This window comes from Hippocampus bargibanti, linkage group LG01, assembly GCF_051943395.1.
Source record: "Hippocampus bargibanti isolate YZ-2025 linkage group LG01, ASM5194339v1, whole genome shotgun sequence".
NCBI classification, from domain to species: domain Eukaryota; kingdom Metazoa; phylum Chordata; class Actinopteri; order Syngnathiformes; family Syngnathidae; genus Hippocampus; species Hippocampus bargibanti.
This window is the reverse complement of record NC_142734.1, coordinates 23,069,053-23,087,643: the sequence shown is the minus strand read 5'-3', so window position 1 is coordinate 23,087,643 and position 18,591 is coordinate 23,069,053. Positions and strand designations below refer to the sequence as shown.

Here is an 18,591-nt window from a genome sequence, read left to right as displayed (position 1 = left end):
GCCAAGAGATCCAACCAGCGCCTTACTTCCTCCGCAAGCTCAAAAGAGTTGGAGCCCCGACCCCCATCACGACCTCCTTCTGCCGCGGTACCATCGAGAGTATCCTGACCAGCTGTATCACCATGTGGTACGCCGCCTGCACCGTGTCCTGCCGTAAGACTCTGCAGCGCATCGTGAGGACAGCTGAGAAGATCATCGGTGTCCCCCCCGCCCCTTCAGGATATTTACAACACCCGCTTCACCCGCAGAGCCATCAGGATCGCTGGCAATCCCACCCACCCACCCCTCCGACAGCCTCTTCAGCCTGCTGCCATCAGGTAGGAGACTGCGGAGTCTCCGAGCCAAGACCAGCAGGCTCAAGGACAGTTTCTGCCACCAGGCAGTCCGGAGACTCAGTTCCCTCCCAGCCCTGCCCCTTCGCACTGCCACACTCAACGAACTCTGAGTACACGCTACATGCTGTACCATCATCCTGAACTCTGTTTTTTGTTCTTCTCAGTTTTTTCTGCAAGACCTCACTTCCACCCTTTTTTGTCGTTTCTTTTTGCATTACTAGATTACATCACTTTACATAGGACACTACTTCACTTTACATTCAGAAATTACATGTATTGTCTGTTGTAAATTATATGTGTTTTTTTAGCCACGTTATAAGTGCCTTGCCCGCTGGGTCCAAGAGGACATTAATTTCTCTGGACTATAAGGCACACCAATGAATGAAAAGGGGTTTTCAAATATAATATATGAAGATAGAGTATATCTATTTTTTCAAAATACAAAGCACACTACATTATAAGGCGCTATAGTAGAGGCTGGGTTAAGCACGACTTCCACTACGGATGCAAAATGGAGTCGGTGGCTGTTGACAGTAATTGCGAAGACCTGCTCCATATGACTTCACATATATAAGGCGCACCCACATATTAGGTGCAGGGTCATAATTTGAAGAAAATGAAGGCTTTTGGGTGCGCCTTATACACAGGAAAATATGGCTGGTTGTTTTAAATAAATGACACTAAATGGATCACAATGGGAAATTTTGTTTCAGACAACCAAAATTTAGCTTGTAGTAGACGTGCGTATTTCACCATGACGTCATTGATCCATAGGTGAAAATGACCGTCAAATGACCGAGATGATCAGAGCGCCAATGACGCTTTGATCCTCTCCTCTTTAAACCTGAGAGTAGGGACCTATCATAGCTGTGTCCGGCGCCACCAGGTCTGGACATTAGGGATATATAAATGGGGCCGATACGACCAGTCAGACTTTAGTTCGCTGACGAAGCCTCTTGGATAGGAGGCGAAACGTCCGAAACCTTCACTTTTGTACAGATGACGGCTGAAGAAACCTTCTCATCGATTTATTTTGTGTAGTTTTAATGCCCATTAATAAAACAATGATGTTTTATGGGGACCTGGGAACGGATTATTCTTATTTTAATAGTTTCTTATATAAATGTTCGAAAGACAAACTTTTTGCCTTACACACACTTTCTGAAAAAGCCCAGCTGGAGGGATCTCTGGGAAATGGAGGCAAGCAACAGCAGGTTCATCATCAGAGCTATCAATGAAAAACCTCCACCAAAGGTATGGCGAAGTTCCAATCTGTGAGCTCTGTCCCACTCCAGGAACACATCCTGACCGGTTGTCACGTGCGAATTGACAGCTGGGGGTGGGGCTGCCTGTCACGCCCGCCCTCCACCTGCTGTCAATTCTCTAATCACGGACCCGGGGCATTTATACGGGTCGCGGTCACGTCGCTCGTGCCGGATTATTGACTACCTCATATCTCGACCGTATCCAGGACAATTTCTAAAGTGCGTTTGTTTGCTGGTCCGAGGTGTTTACCCGCGTCAAGTAAGTTTTTATTATCTTCCGGGATTGCAAACTTTTTGCACCCCCGTGTGCCATTTGCTTTTTAAGCGCAGTAGGCGAGTCGGATCACTCCCTACCTCACTATTCGCTGTGTTTTTATACTTCTCTCTTTTGTTATATCCCTGGTCCGCGTGTTTATCGGACCAGGGCCTTTTGTTTGAGAATAAACATCCTGCAAGATCGTCTGTCTCTGTCATTTGCATTCGGATACCAACATTGCCCTACGTTCCGACGAGTCAGCTACCGTCAGTCTCGCTCGGAACGTGACAGAATAATCCGGCCAAAATGGATCCCGCCGACAGAGACAGGATCCTATCCACCTTGGCGCAACAGGCGGAGCGGTTAAGTCAACTGGGTAAGGCCGTCGCGGAGGTCCGTAGCGACGTCGCCATGTTAGCTCGCTGGGTAGAGCGGATTGAGATCAGCAGCGCTCCCGCCGCAGCGGCTCCGCCTCCCCTGTCGATGAGCCGGGAGCCCAATCTCCCACACCCGTCCAGTTATGGAGGGGAGCCCGGACGCTGCTCCCAGTTTTTGATGCAGTGTTCCATTGTTTTTGACCAGCAACCCTTCATTTACAATACTGACGCGGCGAAGGTGGCCTACATCACCAGCTTGCCAGGCGGCGTTGGCAATCCAGGAGTCCAAAACCGAACTGCGATCCTCCTTCCCATTAATAATTCACCACCCGGTGAGAGGGAGGGAAGCAGAAGGGCAATTATGGGACTGTTGCCAGGGCACCCGATCGGTGGTGGAGTTCTCTTTTGCCTTCCGAATCCTGGCCGCCTCCAGCGGGTACGACGGCCGAGCCCTTCGGGGAATATTACGGCGTGGGCTAAACTTGACACTCAAGGATGAGTTAGCCACCCGCGACAAATGCCCCAGCCTGAATGCACTCATTGAGCTCACGCTGCAGCTCGACAACCGCCTGCGGGATAGGACCCGGGAGCGCGGAGCCCGGAAGAGCCCCGATCCACCGGCAGGAGATAGAGGGAGCGGCTACTGGACCACCCCACCCCACGGGGAAGGCACGCAGCAGCAGAGCCCATGGAGATGTGAAGCGAATGCCCCCCCCCCCCCCCCAAGCAGCAGGATCGACGCATTTCCGGGCCGATTTGTCAACACTGCGGGGCTTCGGGAGACCGTACCCCGGACTGCTCGAGGACGGAGCCGCAGAGGAGACCCCCCCAACGACTGTAAGTCATCGAAGTCTGCCCAACGGCGGGTCCCGTTTAAGTCCGTGGGTGGGTTCGCGTCACGAAGAATAGAGCTGCACGGCGAGATTTACGGCCCCACCAAGGCCATTCCCATCACGGCCTTGGTGGATTCAGGGGCCGACGGTTGTTTTATTGACCCCCGCGTTGTTTCCGTGTTGGACTGTCAGATAGTCGAGCTGGAGGTTAGCCACAGCGTGTTCTGTGTCGCCGAGATCACGCAGGAGATCGTCCCGCCCAAACTTAAACTATCAGGCAACCACGTTGAATACCTTCAGTTTTATGTAATGCCGTCTCGTTCCGTAAAGATCGTGTTCGGGTTACCCTGGCTGCAGATGTACAATCTGGCGATTTCGTGGGACGGACCCACCATCCAGGGGTGGAGCCCTCTCTGCTATGCTCAATGCTTCAAATCGGCCGCGGGCGGGCTTAACCCCTCTCGCAGTGACCCTTCTGAGGTTATTTGCCTAGAGGGGGTCCCGCCCTGCTACCACGACTTGCGACAGGGGTGTTCAGCAAGGACAGCGCTCTATCCCTACCGCCACACCGCCCCTACGATTGTGCCATCGATATTCAGCCTAATGCATCACCCCCCAACTGCCGTTAAAACCACATCTCACAACCCGAACAGAATGCTCTGAGGGATTACATCGACACCTCCCTCGCGGCCAGGCTCATCCATCCGTCTCGCTCCCCCTTGGAAGCGTTTTTTTTTTCTTTATTGAAAAGAAGGACACGTCGCTGCGTCCGTGCATGGACTACTGGGGACTTAACGAAATTACTGTAAATAACAAATACCCGCTCCCATTGATCGCCTCGACCATTGCATCCCTCCAATCCGCTACGGTATTCACAAAACTGCATCTGCGTAGCGACTACCACATGATCCATGTGAGGGAAGAAAGCCTTCAAGACGCTGCTGGGACACTTGGAGTATTTAGTGATGCCATTCGGCTTAACCAATGCTCCCACTGTGTTCCAGAGTTTCATCAATGACGTGTTGAGGGACTTTCTGAACATTTGTTGCTTTGTCTATCTGGATGACATTCTGATTTGATTGAGTCCCTCGAGGAACATTGCCAGCACGTCCGGCTGGTTCTGCAGCGGCCGCTGCAGAACCGGCTCTTCATAAAGGCCGAAAAAATGCGACTTCCACACCTCGTCCCTCCCCTTTCTGGATCCGGGCAGACTCTGCCAAGACCGAAGCGGTGGTAGAGTGGCCGACGCTCGTGACGCGCAAACAACTGCAGCGTTTCTTGGGCTTTGCAAATTTCTGCCGCGGCTTCATCCGTAACTACAGCCAGAAGGGGCTCCCCCTAACCCAGTTAACCAACAAAACCCCGTTTAGGTGGTCGGAAGAGGCTGACGCCGCATTTCGCCTACTTAAACGGGAATTCAACAACCCTCCGGTCCTCCATCACCCTGACCCGAACCCCGCTTTCACCATGGAGGTGGACGCGTCCGATTCCGGAGTGGGAGCGGTGCTCTCACAGCGGTCCGCAGTCAACCGGAGACTCCACCCTTGCACCTTCTCCTGCCGCCTCAGTCCTGCGGAAGATAACTATGACATGGGCAAACAGGAACTTCTCACAGTCGTGTAGGCCCTGCAGGAGTGGAGGCACTGGCTCGACGGGGCGAAGGAGTCATTCACCACGTTCACGGACCACAAGAACCTAGCAGTCACCCGATTAGCCAAGAGGCTGACCTCGCACCAGGCACGTTGGGCGCTCTAACACACTTTTCATTCACTGTCAACTCACTGCCCAGGGACAAAAAACACCAAGCCCGACGCCCTCTCTCGGATCCACGAGCCGGCGGGGAGGGACGACCGCGTGGAAACCATCCTGCCGGGCCGTCAGATCTTGGGGGCGCTCTGATGGTAGGTGGAGCGGAAGGTCCAGAAGGCGGTACAAGGTACCCCGGCACACAATGACTGTCCAGCAGGGAGACGTGTTCGTGCCCCCGGCGCTGCGCTTGCATGTGCTGTTGTGGGGGCATGCTTCCATGCTTCCACTGGCCTGTCACCCCGGGGTAAGCCGCACCGCGCACCTCATCGCCCAGCGGTTCTGGTGGCCACGGCTGCGCAATGACGTGGCGGACTTCGTTAAGGCCTGCCCCTCGTGCGCCTGCGGCAAGGTGCCCCACCAGCACCCGGCGGGGCTGCTTCGCCAGCTACCGGTTCCTCCGCGCCCTTGGTCCCACATCTCCTTGGACTTCATCACTGCCCCCCCCCCCCCTTCCCGTGATAAGATGATGATTCTCGCGGTAGTGGATCGTTTTTCCTAATCGGCCCACTTCGTGCCGTTGGTCAACTTGCCGTCCGCCATCCAATTCTATTGGTCAACCACGTCGTCCGTCTTCACGGGATCCCGACAGACATCATGTCAGACCGGGTCCTCAGTTCGTGTCCCGGGTCTGAAAGCGAGTCTGCAGGGGCATGGGGGTGTCGGCCAGCTTGTCATCATGGTACCACCCCCAGTCCAATGGCCAGACCGATCGGAAGAATCAAGACCTGGAGGCTCTGCGCTGTGTGTGCCTCCATCGCCCCTCGGCCTGGGCTGTCCATCTTCTGTGGGTGGAATATGCCCACAACACCCTCGTCTCCTCAGCCATAGCCCGTTCATGTCGGCCTATGGCTACCAGCCGCCGCTTTTTCCCCCACACAGGAAGGCGAGATGGAGGTCCCGTCGATACAGCATCTTCGGCGGGCCCATCGGGTGTGGAGGGAAACCAGGGCAGCCCTATCGCGCACGGCGGCCCGGAACCAGTGGGTCGCGGATCGCAGTCGTCGCCCTGCGCTGGCCTGCCATGTGGGGCAAAATGTGTGGCTGTCCACGAGGGACCTGCGGCTGGCCGGAACTTCACCCAAGTTGGGGCCGCGGTTTGTGGGCCCCTTCACCGTGGAGTCCGTCATTAGACTGGTCGCGGTCCGGCTCCGCCTGCCCACCTCCATGAAGATCCATCCGGTGTTCCACGTCTCTCTCATCAAGCCGGTGGAGACCAGCCCCTTACCCCCCCTACCCAAAATCCCCCTCCGCAGATGGTTGACGGCGGACCGGTGTACACCGTGCGGGAGATCCTGGACCCGTCGCTCCTGCAGGCGTTTCACTCGGCGTACCTGTCGAAGCCGGGTGGGCCGCCAGGAGGCGTCCATGGAGGGGGAGGGGGTACTGTCACGTGCGAATTGACAGCTGGGGTGGGGCTGCCTCTCCCTGCCGCCCTCCACCTGCTGTAAATTCTCTAATTACGGACACAGGGCATTTATATGGGTCGCGGTCACCTCGCGAGTGCCGGATTATTGACTACCTCGTATCTTGACTGTATCCTGGACTCTTTCTACAGTGCGTGAGTTTATCGGTCCGAGGTACTTACCCGCGTCCCCTAAGTCTTCCGGGATGGCGAACGTTTTGCACCCCCGTGAGCCATTTGCTTTTCAAGCGTAGTAGGCGGGTCGGATCACCCCCTACCTCTCTACTCGCTGTGTTTTTATACTTCTTTCGTTTGTTATATCCCTAGTCCGTGTGTTTATCGGACCAGCGCCTTTTGTTTGAGAATAAACATCCTGCAAGATCGTCCCCTACGTTTCGACGAGTCAGCGACCGTCAGTCTCGCTCAGAACGCAACATTGGTTGTAAGACCAGCCTCACACAAGGCCGATACTCCTGGGGGCACAACTAGGTCCTGAAGAGTTTGGCAGTTGTCCTTGAGAGAAAGAGAAATACCGTCAACTCCTTGCCGATGAGTGCCACCACTTCCAGCACAGCGTCATTGACTTTCATCCGAGAGGGAGAGAAAAAGCCCAACCATCCTCCTGCCAAACTAGAGGTTGGACAGCTATCCAGGGCCTGGGATTGGAAGATGCGGGTTGTCATTGGCCCGCAATTGGTTTTCCCCGCGGAGATTGCAGCCACCACCCTAAGACCAGACTTGGTGATCTGATCCCCTTCACTCAAGGCTGTCTACATAACAGAGCTCACAGTCCCGTGGGAAAACTCAGTTGAAGAGGCCTATGAGCGCAAGAAGCTGCGCTACACAGAACTAGCAGTGGATGCTAAAAGACCTGGGTATCCATGGACAGGCTCTGCAGCACACAGTTAGGTCACTCTCCGAAGCGGCAGAAAGAAGCAGCTAGTGGATCTGGATGAAGAGGAGGGACCCTTGTTGGGCTCATAGATCAGCAACCTAAGACACACCCCCCACCAGCTTCTCAACATCTGATTGGGCATGGGACACAAGCGCGGGCGTGATCAACCTGTCGCTGACCACCATCAATAAGGGTGTCTAGTGATGAAAGGCCGAAACACCCAATGATCTTTGGAGCACTACTGATGATGTGTCCCAAATACACAACCTTCCCATCCCTGAGGCACAGCTCCCACACCACTCTCAACATCAAGGCTAAATCTCATGTGAGGACCATCCATTGGCACAAACGGACAGAATAACATCATGTTGGACAGAATAGGCCAAAATATGTCCGCTTGAAGAGTATGGAACGAGCAAAGATGGCCGTGTTGCCAAATGCGATAGTTACCCTCGTGCTGAATGCAAGCGGAGAGGTTCATGCGCCGAACGGGCTCGCACACGTCAGCCATTTCTGACGGATCGTGACGGGCAGGGTTGTACCACTTCTCAGAATGGAACTGTTTCTTGCCTGTGGAAAAAAAAATGACAGAGTCTCTTGGCAGGCTTTGGCTTAGCCCGTGTCCTTCGTCGATCTTTTGCTCTTCTTCATCTGCGCGCCTGGTGGTCATCTTTGCTTTGTCCTTGCAAGGGGTTTTCATCTACAAGAAAATGTGAATGAGTCAATCCGTCGATGACGAACGGCTTGATGGTTTGACCCCGAAAGGAAAATCGCTTCTTACAGGGGAGGTTTGAAGAACTGGGAAGTGGTCTTCTTTGCCTTTGTCGGGACTCCGTCCATTCTCCTGGTCAAGGAATAACGTCTGGGCAGCATTCTGTCAACACAACAAAGATGAGTTGCTATTAGTGGCGGTCAAAACTGTTCTGATCAATTTACAGAGGAAACGCTGGCGAAAGAAAAAGATTATGAAATTTGGCAGTTGTAGATTTATTAGATTGGATTAGCCTCCATTAGTCTTGCGGTGCAGAAATTGACATTTCACAGCCGCAAAGTGATGAAAGGAGAGGAAAGGAAAATAAGAAATAGAAAAACAAAATACAGGAGCTGCTGTCAAGGCAACTGCTGTCAAGGCAGCCACTCTCGCGGCGCCATCTTGAAGTCAAAACAACAACAAAAACTGAATAACAAATATGACAAAACAAAGACACAAAGTCATTCATTTTTCAGCTCGTGCTGTACCCTCTTTGTGAGATGAAGCAGTTCTAGATGAAAGAGAAGATGATTAAAGCGTCCTTTTCACCAGTGGATTCGGGAGTGCATGGTGAAATGTGCACCACATCTGCTACAAGCTAAATGTTAAAAGCAAACACGAAGCTGGATCCATTGACGAAAAGAGATTGTCTCACATCTCCTACCGCACCTCAATCCGCTTCAATTCCAAGCCGCGACAAGAGCGCCGATGCGCAAGTGGAACTGTCACCAATGAATGGTGTAGTATAAGGTGCAGATTACTCCGGTGTGCCTTATAAAATAGAAAATACTGTACTTGTGGAGCTTATACACCTGAAAATATGGTACTTGTGCGCCTTATACACCGGAAAATACAGTACATGTAAAATTTCGAATGAAGCGCTCGCATGAATGTAAGCCACTCCCTCATATCCTGCTTCCCCTGACTACAAAAGTCCTTATAGTATACTGTATTTTCCAGTGTATAAGGCACACCCAAACGGCATGATTGTTTTCCAAAGATGACCCTGCGCATTATACGCAGGTGCGCCTTATATGTGAAGTCATATTGATAATAACCGCAATAACTACTGTCAACAGCCATCGACTCCATTCCCCCGTAGAAGAAGTCGTGTGTCACTCCAGCCTCAACTGAAGCGCCTTATGTGGTGTGACTTATATTTGGAAAAACTTCGGAAATATACCTTTCAATGGGGGTGTGCCTTATACTCCTGTTCACCTTATATACTGGAAAATATGGTCTAATTATATAACATATTTGGATTTTTTCATTCATTGAAGGTGCGCCTTATAAGCCGGTGCACCTTATAGATGGGAAAAGTTTGAAAATACACCATTCATTGGGGGTCCGTCTTATACTCCGGTGCGCCTTATACACTGGAAAATACGGGATAATTCTATATTATATTTGAAAAGCTTTTTTCATTCATTGAAGGGGCGCCTAGTACTCTGGTGCGCCTTATATATGGAAAATGTTTGAAAATCCACCATTTATTAGGGGCACACCTTATACACCGGTGAACCCTCGTTTATCGCGGGAGATACATTCAAAAAAATAGTCCGCGATAGGTGAAATCCGCAAAGTACAATGTAGTCAGCTATTTTTTAATTTTACAATGCAAAACTGTACATACTGCAGAAGGAAACAAAAAAAAAATCAAACTTTTTTTTTATAGTTTAAAGGACAACCGGCGTCTCCGGACAAGTTGTGTCCATAATTTGTAAAATGTCTTCAAATGACTTCTACTGAGCGTATTTTACAAAGATTCCACCGCTTATAGCTATATTTTACGTTTTAAGACTTGCGCTGAATATCCCGGAAGTCTTGTTTTTGAGGTGGTGACGAGTATGTTACGTTACTGAAGGAACGCCCCTGACCGAAAAAAGGACACATTGTATGTAGCAGTCCTTCCATCACATCAATGCATTTTGCTCTACTTTGGTCTGAAAACGTCGTGTAGGACCACAAAGAGGCAGAAGAGGGCGACAAAGCTCGATATAAGGAATTAATCAGCCTGTGGAAACGGGCTGATTAATTCCTGACACGGCTTTGTCGCCATGTTTTGCCTTTTTTGGGTGCGACATTTCCCACCCCTTGATGCCTCAAAATGACACAGAATGAATTATTTAATCGATTACAAACATGTATGCTTTCTTCTTCAGAACTATTTGAATCATATTCATAACTGGATGAGTAACAAGAAAGCATATTCTCCGAATCTGAAGCCATTGTTATGATTCTCGAGCAAGGCAAGATGTCTTGCCGTGACACCACAAACAAATTGAAGTACTTTTTAGACACTTTAAGTCATTTTTATTTGTGTTTTGCATTTGACTAAAAATATGAGGACAGTAACTTCATCTGTGCTGTATGTCATGCATATTAGCATATTTGACAATAAAGCTGACTTTGACTTTGATGATACTGCGTGTTTTGGGTATTTTAGATTCTATAAAAGTTTTTCTGATGTCAGTTAGGAAACAAAAAAGTGATGTCAGTTGTCCTTTAAAGAACAGTGTTGTAAAACAATGTTTTGATGTTTTCCACTGAAGGAGTCTTTCTCCGAGAGAAGAACATTGTTATCGGTAGTTGTTGGTACTGTCTTTTTTTGTTTTTCTTTTTTTTGAGAATAGAGAACAGCTCATGGAGCAGAATGCTCCATGAGCTGTCAAAGCCAGTGTGTTTGATTTTATTCTGCTTTGTTTGCAGTGTTGTTTGCTGTGTTGTTTCTTTGCACATTTGCATGCCATTAAAAAAAGTTTTTTTTACCCTGAAAAAAAATCTGCGATGAACTGGAGCCGCGGTAAGTGAAATGCGAGGGATCACTGTATGTTAAAGAGTAACAGAAGCACTCGATACACACCTTCATGGGACTGGGCGGTGAATTCTGACATTTCCATGTGCTCTTGGCCTCTTTGTGCGTTGAAACTGTGAAGAAAAACAAAACAGAACAACTGTCACAGCGGCATGAGGGAACCTCTAACTGCAAGGAATTTACATTCATCATCAACTAATTAATAAGAATAATCATCATCACATTAATTGATTGTTCTTTGCTTTCTCACTCCTGCTTGAATTGAATTCTATCATGTCTTACCTGTTGTGGCCAGACTTGTTTTCATCTGAACTCTCTGTGGCTGCAAAGTAGAATCAAATAAGGTCGAAATACAAACATATACGGCCATGAAAATACAGGTTACATCTGAGTTACGACCGGGTTCCGTTCCGACAAAACGGTCGCAAGTCAAACGGTCGCAATCCATTCCAAATGGCTGACGTGTCGTTTACACGACAGTATAGTACACGATGTCAATCTGTGGTTTTTAAGCAACATTTTCTATTGAATACTATTATATATGCCAAACTGTTTACAGTTCATTTATACATTTAATAACTTTTAATGTAATTTTTATCATTTTAGATTTCGGATTATCGATTTTTATTACTGTACTGTACTTGTAGTGTATACAAAACTGTTTACTGTACAGTTCAGCTATAAATATGATACTCACCTTTTAGTGTCGTTTTTATCATTTTATATTTCATGAGTGATTTAGAATCAAAATCAGAATACCTTTATTCGTCCCACAATGGGGAATGTTATATTTTATATTTAGATTTTATATAGTGGGTTAAAGAAAACACTTACAGTGAGACCTCAACTTATGAACTTAATTGGTTCCCAGACAGTGTGTAAGGCGAAAAGTGTGTATCTCCAAAAAAAAAATCCCATAGGAAACCATTAAAATGGGAATAATCCGTTCCTGGGTTTCCATAAAATATACTTTTCAACTAAATAAGCTTTAAAACTACACACAACCTACCTTATCTTATGTATAATAAACGTGCTATTGCATTGTAATGAAGGAAATACACTGCACTTTATAATAAAGTCACTTTATTTACATTTGTGATGGTCATTGATGGCTCTTAATTGACACCTGTCGCTTTCTGGCAGAGATTTTATGACAACAAAAGGCGCGAGTCCGATGATTCCACGGACGCGGAATAAAACGCGACAAAAGAAGGCGGGCGGGGCGAATAAAATGGCACACTCGCGTCTAACAATCACCTAGTGCAAAGCAAACACTTGAAGCATAAGCAAACATTTGGAGCACAAGACGTAGCGATGCACTTTCGTCGTAATCCTGTCACTGGTGAGGTGACAGTGACACGTTGAAATGAAATTGCAGAACGACAATGAAATGAAGTGTCGCGAACGTAGGCCACGCCCAACCTGTCAACTCGCACGTGACAATTTAGCGTGACTATTGACACGCTGTTCCGGTGTGTGTGAAAACACTAGCTCTGATTGGCTAAAAAGACACATGACTCTACCGTTTAGCCAATCACAATCACTTCTATCGCAACTTGACAGAGGGGTGCGTTCAAGTGTAGCAACACAAAAACGTTGGGAAGTGTTTGTCACCGCTCATTCAGTTAGACAATGCTTTCCAAACAGCCTAGAGTCTTAAGAAGTCGTGCGCTATTCTCGAACCTGAACGCACCCCAAGTCTTGGATGACAAATAAACAGAGCAGAGTAGACGTGTACGGCTGGTAGTTTCTTCAATTTATTCATAGTAACGCACCACATTTGAACTGAGGCTGAACACAAGCCTGTGGTGTTTATTTTCCGGTCCCATAATAGTAAAATTATGAGCAAAAAGCTCCAAGTAGGCGATCGACGTGTGCAATCAATGAGAAGGGGTATGGAAAGTAGCGCCGCGCTGTTCGGTCGTGCTTCTGCCGAAGATCACTTTCGCCAGATCCGAAGGTCGTGTGCTTGATGGACCGGCCGTGGTGGGTGTGATTATGAAAATAGTACGTATTATAAGGCTTAATTTTCATAAATTTGACGTTCGTATGATGAAAAGTTTGTATTATAAGGCGTTCGTAAGTTGAGGTCTCACTGTATTGTAAAGAATACAGCTGTTGAAAAATGGCTCTCCCTGCTAACGGCCAGAAGAGGTCACCTGACACACACACTCGGATTCAGGCGGACGCCGAAGGAAAAAAGCAGCGTACAGTACTACAGGAGATGTTGCCGAGACGGTATCTGCACTGTATAACTACTTTATTGAGTGTAGTCATGAAGTAGATTGCTGTGCGAATGTTTGACATGCTGGCTGCCCAAAATTGTAGTACGCGTTGTCAGGTGCTTGTGCGATGCGGTGCCAGGCGTAGAATAAAAAAAAAATGGTCTGGCGGTCGTGGACGTATGTACGGGTGGTCATAACTCGCGCCGGTCGTAAGTCGGATGTTACCTGAACATGCGTGGACATACCGTGTCTAGAATAGTTACTTTGCCGAGGGGTTTGTGAGGTGTGGCACGGATGGGGCCTGCAAACCTGAGCCCCTTTTGCCTTGAGGCACTTTTCGAATGACTCTTTGGAACGGACACGCGCTGCGGCTGCGGAAAGAAGCCATTTTTTTACAATGCTAACAGTCATCATCACAACAGTGATGCACAAAAGCAACAAGAAAACGTCCCCGCTGCGGCACGAATCAAAGTTGTCTTCATGCATTTCATTCTCTCTTTAAAAAAATAGAAAAAAGACTAAGCAAGAGCCCATCAACTCACAAACATGGCAAAAGATTGCGAGCGTGGAGTGGCGAGTGTTTGGCGGGTGATGCCTTCGTTACGGACGATACTTTGCAGGGATGTGGGATCGGCCTTGAATTCCACAAGCTTGTCTGAAAAATAATTTCAATTCCATTAAAAAAAAAAGTCAAAGTCGATTTGAAAGCACGATGAAGCACTATTCAAATCAGATGACGGATTCGTTAAAGGACAACCGACACCTCCCGACAAGTTGCATCATAATTTGTAAAATCACTTCAAATGACTTCTACTGAGCGCATTTTACAAAGATTCCACTGCATACAGCTATATTTAACTTTTTAAAAGTCACGCTGAATATTCATGAAGTCTCGTTTTCGAGTTGATGTTGATGCCGGGAGTGATGTCACATTCGGTACGCCCCAGACCGAGAAAGTGACACACAATGCATTTTGGGTACTTTTTTTCGCTTGAAAACACTGTGTTGATCGCAAAATTAGAAGGAAAACGACGTAAATAATGTGATGGTGAATCGTTGCGTGGCAGCCAATTGCAGTAACACGCATAAAGAAGGTGTAAATTTACACAAAATCTGAACAGGCAAACCAGCCAGGAGGAAGCTAACCGCAGTTAGCGATTCAGCGCTTGGATAGCAGAAGTTTAATGCATGTTTACTCATTTAGTCACACTGCATGCTAACTGTGAGCTCATCTGGCGAAAGAGAGCAATCGCCATAGTAGTGGAGCAAACCGATCAGACAAACATTCACTTTCCACCGTGTCCCTTGTTACTCTGTAGCGCTATAGAGCAGTCTCTTGTCTCAACATCTCCGATGTTCGTGTGCTGGTCAAATTGTGCCGCTGTCTCTTTTGGGTGTGTGCGTAAAACCCACCCCTGTGTCTTATACCACTGATTTTAACCAATCACGGGCGGATTTAACCGAAGGTCGGCTCATATCAGTGGCTCCATATACTGGACGAAACGTCGCTTGTGCACCATCTTGTGCATTTTCTGGGCTGCTACATCAGAGTCCAGATCTCCTTCACCAGTTTCATCACTTGCAGACGGCTCAAATTGATACGGAAGGACTTCTTTAATCGATCGCAAACACTTATGCTTTCCTCTTCAGAACTATTTGAATCATATTCATAACTGGATGAGTAAGAAGAACGCATCTTCTCCGAATCTGAACAGTATGAAGTCATTGTTTTGATTCTGGAGAAAGGCAGTTTGTGGGTGGGCCAAATCTAACGTGACGTCATGAACAAAGGCGGGACTTTCTTAATAGTTTCGAGCTCATTAGTGGCAGTTTAGGGCAACTTTAAGTAATTTTTATTGGAGCATTTGACAAAAAAAAAAAAATCAGCTTCCGTGTTTTGGGTATCTTAAAAGCTATAAAGGTTTTTCTGATGTCAGTAAGAAAACAAAAAAAATTGTCGGTTGGAGAAGAAAGTCCAAGATGGCGCCTGAGTAGGCAGTCGCCAGTAAGTGCACGCACGAGCCTTGCTTTTTTGTGTTGTTTTTGTGTTTTCTTTTGTCAATTTGTGTTGTTGAGCATCATGTGGAATGGATACGGATTGTTTTTCAGCATTTTGGGCCGCCACATTCATCAAGGAGACTCGGCTGAGCTGTTGCGCCTTTTCGCCAGCACCAATGTCAGTGTCTGAAATTCATGACAAAAAGTTAGCGGACACCAGGGCAGACAACTTTTCCATCTTTCACAACTTGAAACACAATAAGACGACTAATCGCCCCCAAAAAAACATTGTTGCGGAGTATAGGATAGTAGTAGGATAGGATAGTATAGGATTTTTTTTAATTAAGGAAGTACCTACCACAAATGCTCCCTTGCTTAATTTATGGTAAATATCCCTTGCTGAAGATTCTGCCCCAGTTGTCGTCATGGTGCACAATGCAATGTTTGCGGTACGTTGTCTGTTAAAAGCCACGTGGATTCCTCTTTCTAAGCGCGTTTCAAAACTCTCAAGTACACTTCACAGTCACGGTATAGTCCGAAGCACGAAACGGAAAGGTTGGTGCTATTGGACAGTCCGCGGTTTGGAATTGAAGCTGATTGACGTGGGGCAGGAGATGTGAGACAATATCTTTTCATCAATGGATGCTATAGCTTCGTGTTTGCGTTCAACAATTAGCTTTTAGTAGACGTACACATTTGACCATGATGTTCCTGATCCACTGGTGAAAAGGGGGCTTTGATCCTCGACTCTTTCATCTACAACCGCCTCATGCAACAAAGCAACAAAGAGGGTGCAGAAAGTGTTTAACTTGTTTATTGCCATTCACAAATTGAAAATATGACATAGAGTGCCATTCCCGAATTTGTTCGGGTTTTGTTTTTCCATGCTTGAGTGCTGATAAAGCGCTGGCCCTGGTCTCTGGCAATGTTTTCCCTTTCCACAAAGGGGCAGGATTTTCCTATTGTCCATGTTAGCGCTTTGTTCCAGCTTCAGCTGTTGTTCAAGCGCTATATAAACCAATATGTATGTACATGTATTGCATTGTATTTTGGACAGCTGCCCTCATTTCAACCTCATATAACCCCAGACACATATCATTAAATATTTTTTTTTCTGATGAAAGAAGAGAATCTAAGGTTTCTAACGCTGTACTGAATGTTTATGTACTCCTAAAACTCAATATTCTGTTTGGACTGGAATTCAAGTGACAATGACAAAAACCCTGGCGCTGGAGTGGACCCATTTTTGCATGTCTGGCAGTCAATGAGTTGAATGGCTGAGTCTGTGTTGTGATATTATTTTGTTATTTTGTTTTTCTGTTGTTGTTTTGTCTTTAAGATGGTGGCGCGAGAGTGGCTGCCTTTGTCTTCCTTTTTTCTTCGTTCTATCTCTTTGCTGCTGTGAAATATATAATTCTCCACTGTGAGACGAAGAAAGGCTACTCCAATGCAACATATAAGGGCCATGGTTCAAAATCCACACAATGTGCCTTGACGCCTTCAGTGCACAGGATCAGAAAGCCTGTAATAGTGCACAATGGTAAATTGAAAAGGTGTGTTAAGAAACTTAGATTGTATCCGCATTTTGTGAAATGCTGTAATACTGAGCTGATCTGGCAACCCACCCACTACGCGACATCACGTGACCTGACAGCGATCAAAGCCAGTGTATGTGTATGTGTTTGACTTTTCGTACGACGATGAGCGCAGCGGTTGCTCTCTGTGCTCCGGCTAATAAATATCCTACTTGTATGATCTAAACAAGAGGACTATCTCAACTGTTTATTCTCCCAAATGCATCGCGAAAACGCTGAAGATCTCAACAGGTTGTGGGCCCAGTGAAACCAGAAGTGTATCCAGACTTTAAAGAGCGGTGAGCAAAGGAGGCTATCACTAACCGGCTAAAACAGCGGTCAAGATGGATCAAGGAAGGGCAAGCAGGCACCTTCGACTGGCATTCGACGGAGATGAAGATATGTATGAGATATGGGAAACAAAAATGCTCGGACATTTTCATTTATTGGGACTAAAGAAGACCGTGCTCGGGGAGCCGGCGACAAGTTCCGATATGGCTACGGATGCAGAGAAAAATGCAGATGCTGAATTGATAAATATGCTTGATGACAAGAGCCTCTCACTAATAATGAGAGATGCACCTGATGATGGAAGAAAGTCTTTGAAAATATTGAGAGAATATTATGCCGGGAAAGTAAAACCACGGATAATAAATCTGTACACCACGCTCACGTCGCTTCAAAAGAGCAACGATGAAAGTGTTACAGACTATATCATCAAAGCCGAAACCGCTATCGCAGAACTCCGAAATGCGGGTGAAACTATGGGAAATGGACTACTTGTTGCCGTGGTATTAAAAAGACTACCAGCAAGTTTCAAGCCATGTGGAAATTCAGTCATTAAATGACAACAACACATTTATTGTGACAACCCTACCTGCGGGCAAGAAAACAGTGGGGGGTAAATGGGTATATGCTATCAAAAGTGATGTAGATGTCAGAGACAAATATAAAGCACAATTTGTAGCAAAGGGCAAGAGCCAGGTGAAAAATATAGACTATGGAGAGACGTTTTCATCAACAGCCAATCAAACAGGTATAAGAGTGGTGCTTCAAAAAGCAGCTCAGGAAAATGAAGAAAAGGATGATGGTCTAGTTTACAAACTAGAAAAACCACTTTACGATCTCAAACAATCTGGCCGAAACGGGAACAAGGTCTTACATGATTATTTAACTGATAATGAGTACAAGCAAAACCAGGTGATTATTGTATTTATGCCAAAGAGTCAAGAAGTGACAAGGTGATCAAAATCATATGGGACGGTGATTTCATTATGAACGACTACCAATATGCAAAAACAATTGTATTTGAGAGTTTACACCCATTGTTTTTGGAAGCTGAAATGTGTAAGACAAAGGTCACATTGTTCTATTTTGGTTTACATTACAGCAAACTGAGTATAAGTGGGGGTGTTAAGTGTTAGAATTGGTTATATACACATGCTAAAAACATCCTGTTATTTCATTTCTACTTATTCTTGTCAATTAGTAAGTCCATATATGTATGTAGTTTAGTTATTTGTATATGTTAATTAGTATACACGTACTCAGCTTGTACTTCGTTCGTATACAAATCTATATATCACGTTTCAGTCTAATAATAAATATTCAAGATTGTATCTAGCAGATGACAGGTCCTTTCCAAAGTGACATCACTCCTGTTGTTTATAAATGTCTGAGACGAGCTCTCTCTCTCTCTCTCTCTCTCTCTCTCTCTCTCTCTCTCTCTCTCTCTCTCTCTCTCTCTCTCTCTCTCTCTCTCTCTCTCTCTCTCTCTCTCTCTCTCTCTCTCTCTCTCTCTCTCTCTCTCTCTCTCTCTCTCTCTCTCTCTCTCTCTCTCTCTCTCTCTCTCTCTCTCTCTCTCTCTCTCTCTCTCTCTCTCTCTCTCATGCTAGCATAAAGCTTGTTAGCTTTCTAGCCATGTCAGTGGACTTTCCCACATGACCATCTTGGCATGAAATGTTGCCAAAAACAAATTCCGGTTGCACGCGTCTTGTTAGCGTTGCACCTGTTAGCATTGTTCGAAATCAATCGGAGTCAAAGTGAAAGTCGATTG

The 18,591-nt window shown here is 46.8% G+C and overlaps 1 protein-coding gene across 4 annotated transcripts in view; it reads right to left on the bottom strand.

The window, feature by feature from the left end:
• Window positions 1-18,591, bottom strand: part of troap (trophinin associated protein) — a 51,044-nt gene that overhangs the window by 9,713 nt on the left and 22,740 nt on the right. For 3 of the 4 annotated variants that reach the window (XM_089004168.1, XM_089004152.1, XM_089004159.1), the window contains exons 8-13: window positions 13,506-13,618; window positions 13,209-13,334; window positions 11,021-11,060; window positions 10,787-10,851; window positions 7,954-8,046; window positions 7,623-7,872 (exon numbers count right to left, since the gene is read on the bottom strand). In XM_089004168.1, the coding sequence (XP_088860294.1) occupies window positions 7,623-7,872; window positions 7,954-8,046; window positions 10,787-10,851; window positions 11,021-11,060; window positions 13,209-13,334; window positions 13,506-13,618 (687 nt within the window). The remainder of the gene's footprint in view (window positions 1-7,622; window positions 7,873-7,953; window positions 8,047-10,786; window positions 10,852-11,020; window positions 11,061-13,208; window positions 13,335-13,505; window positions 13,619-18,591) is intronic. The other variant, XM_089004177.1, reaches the window with a different exon arrangement.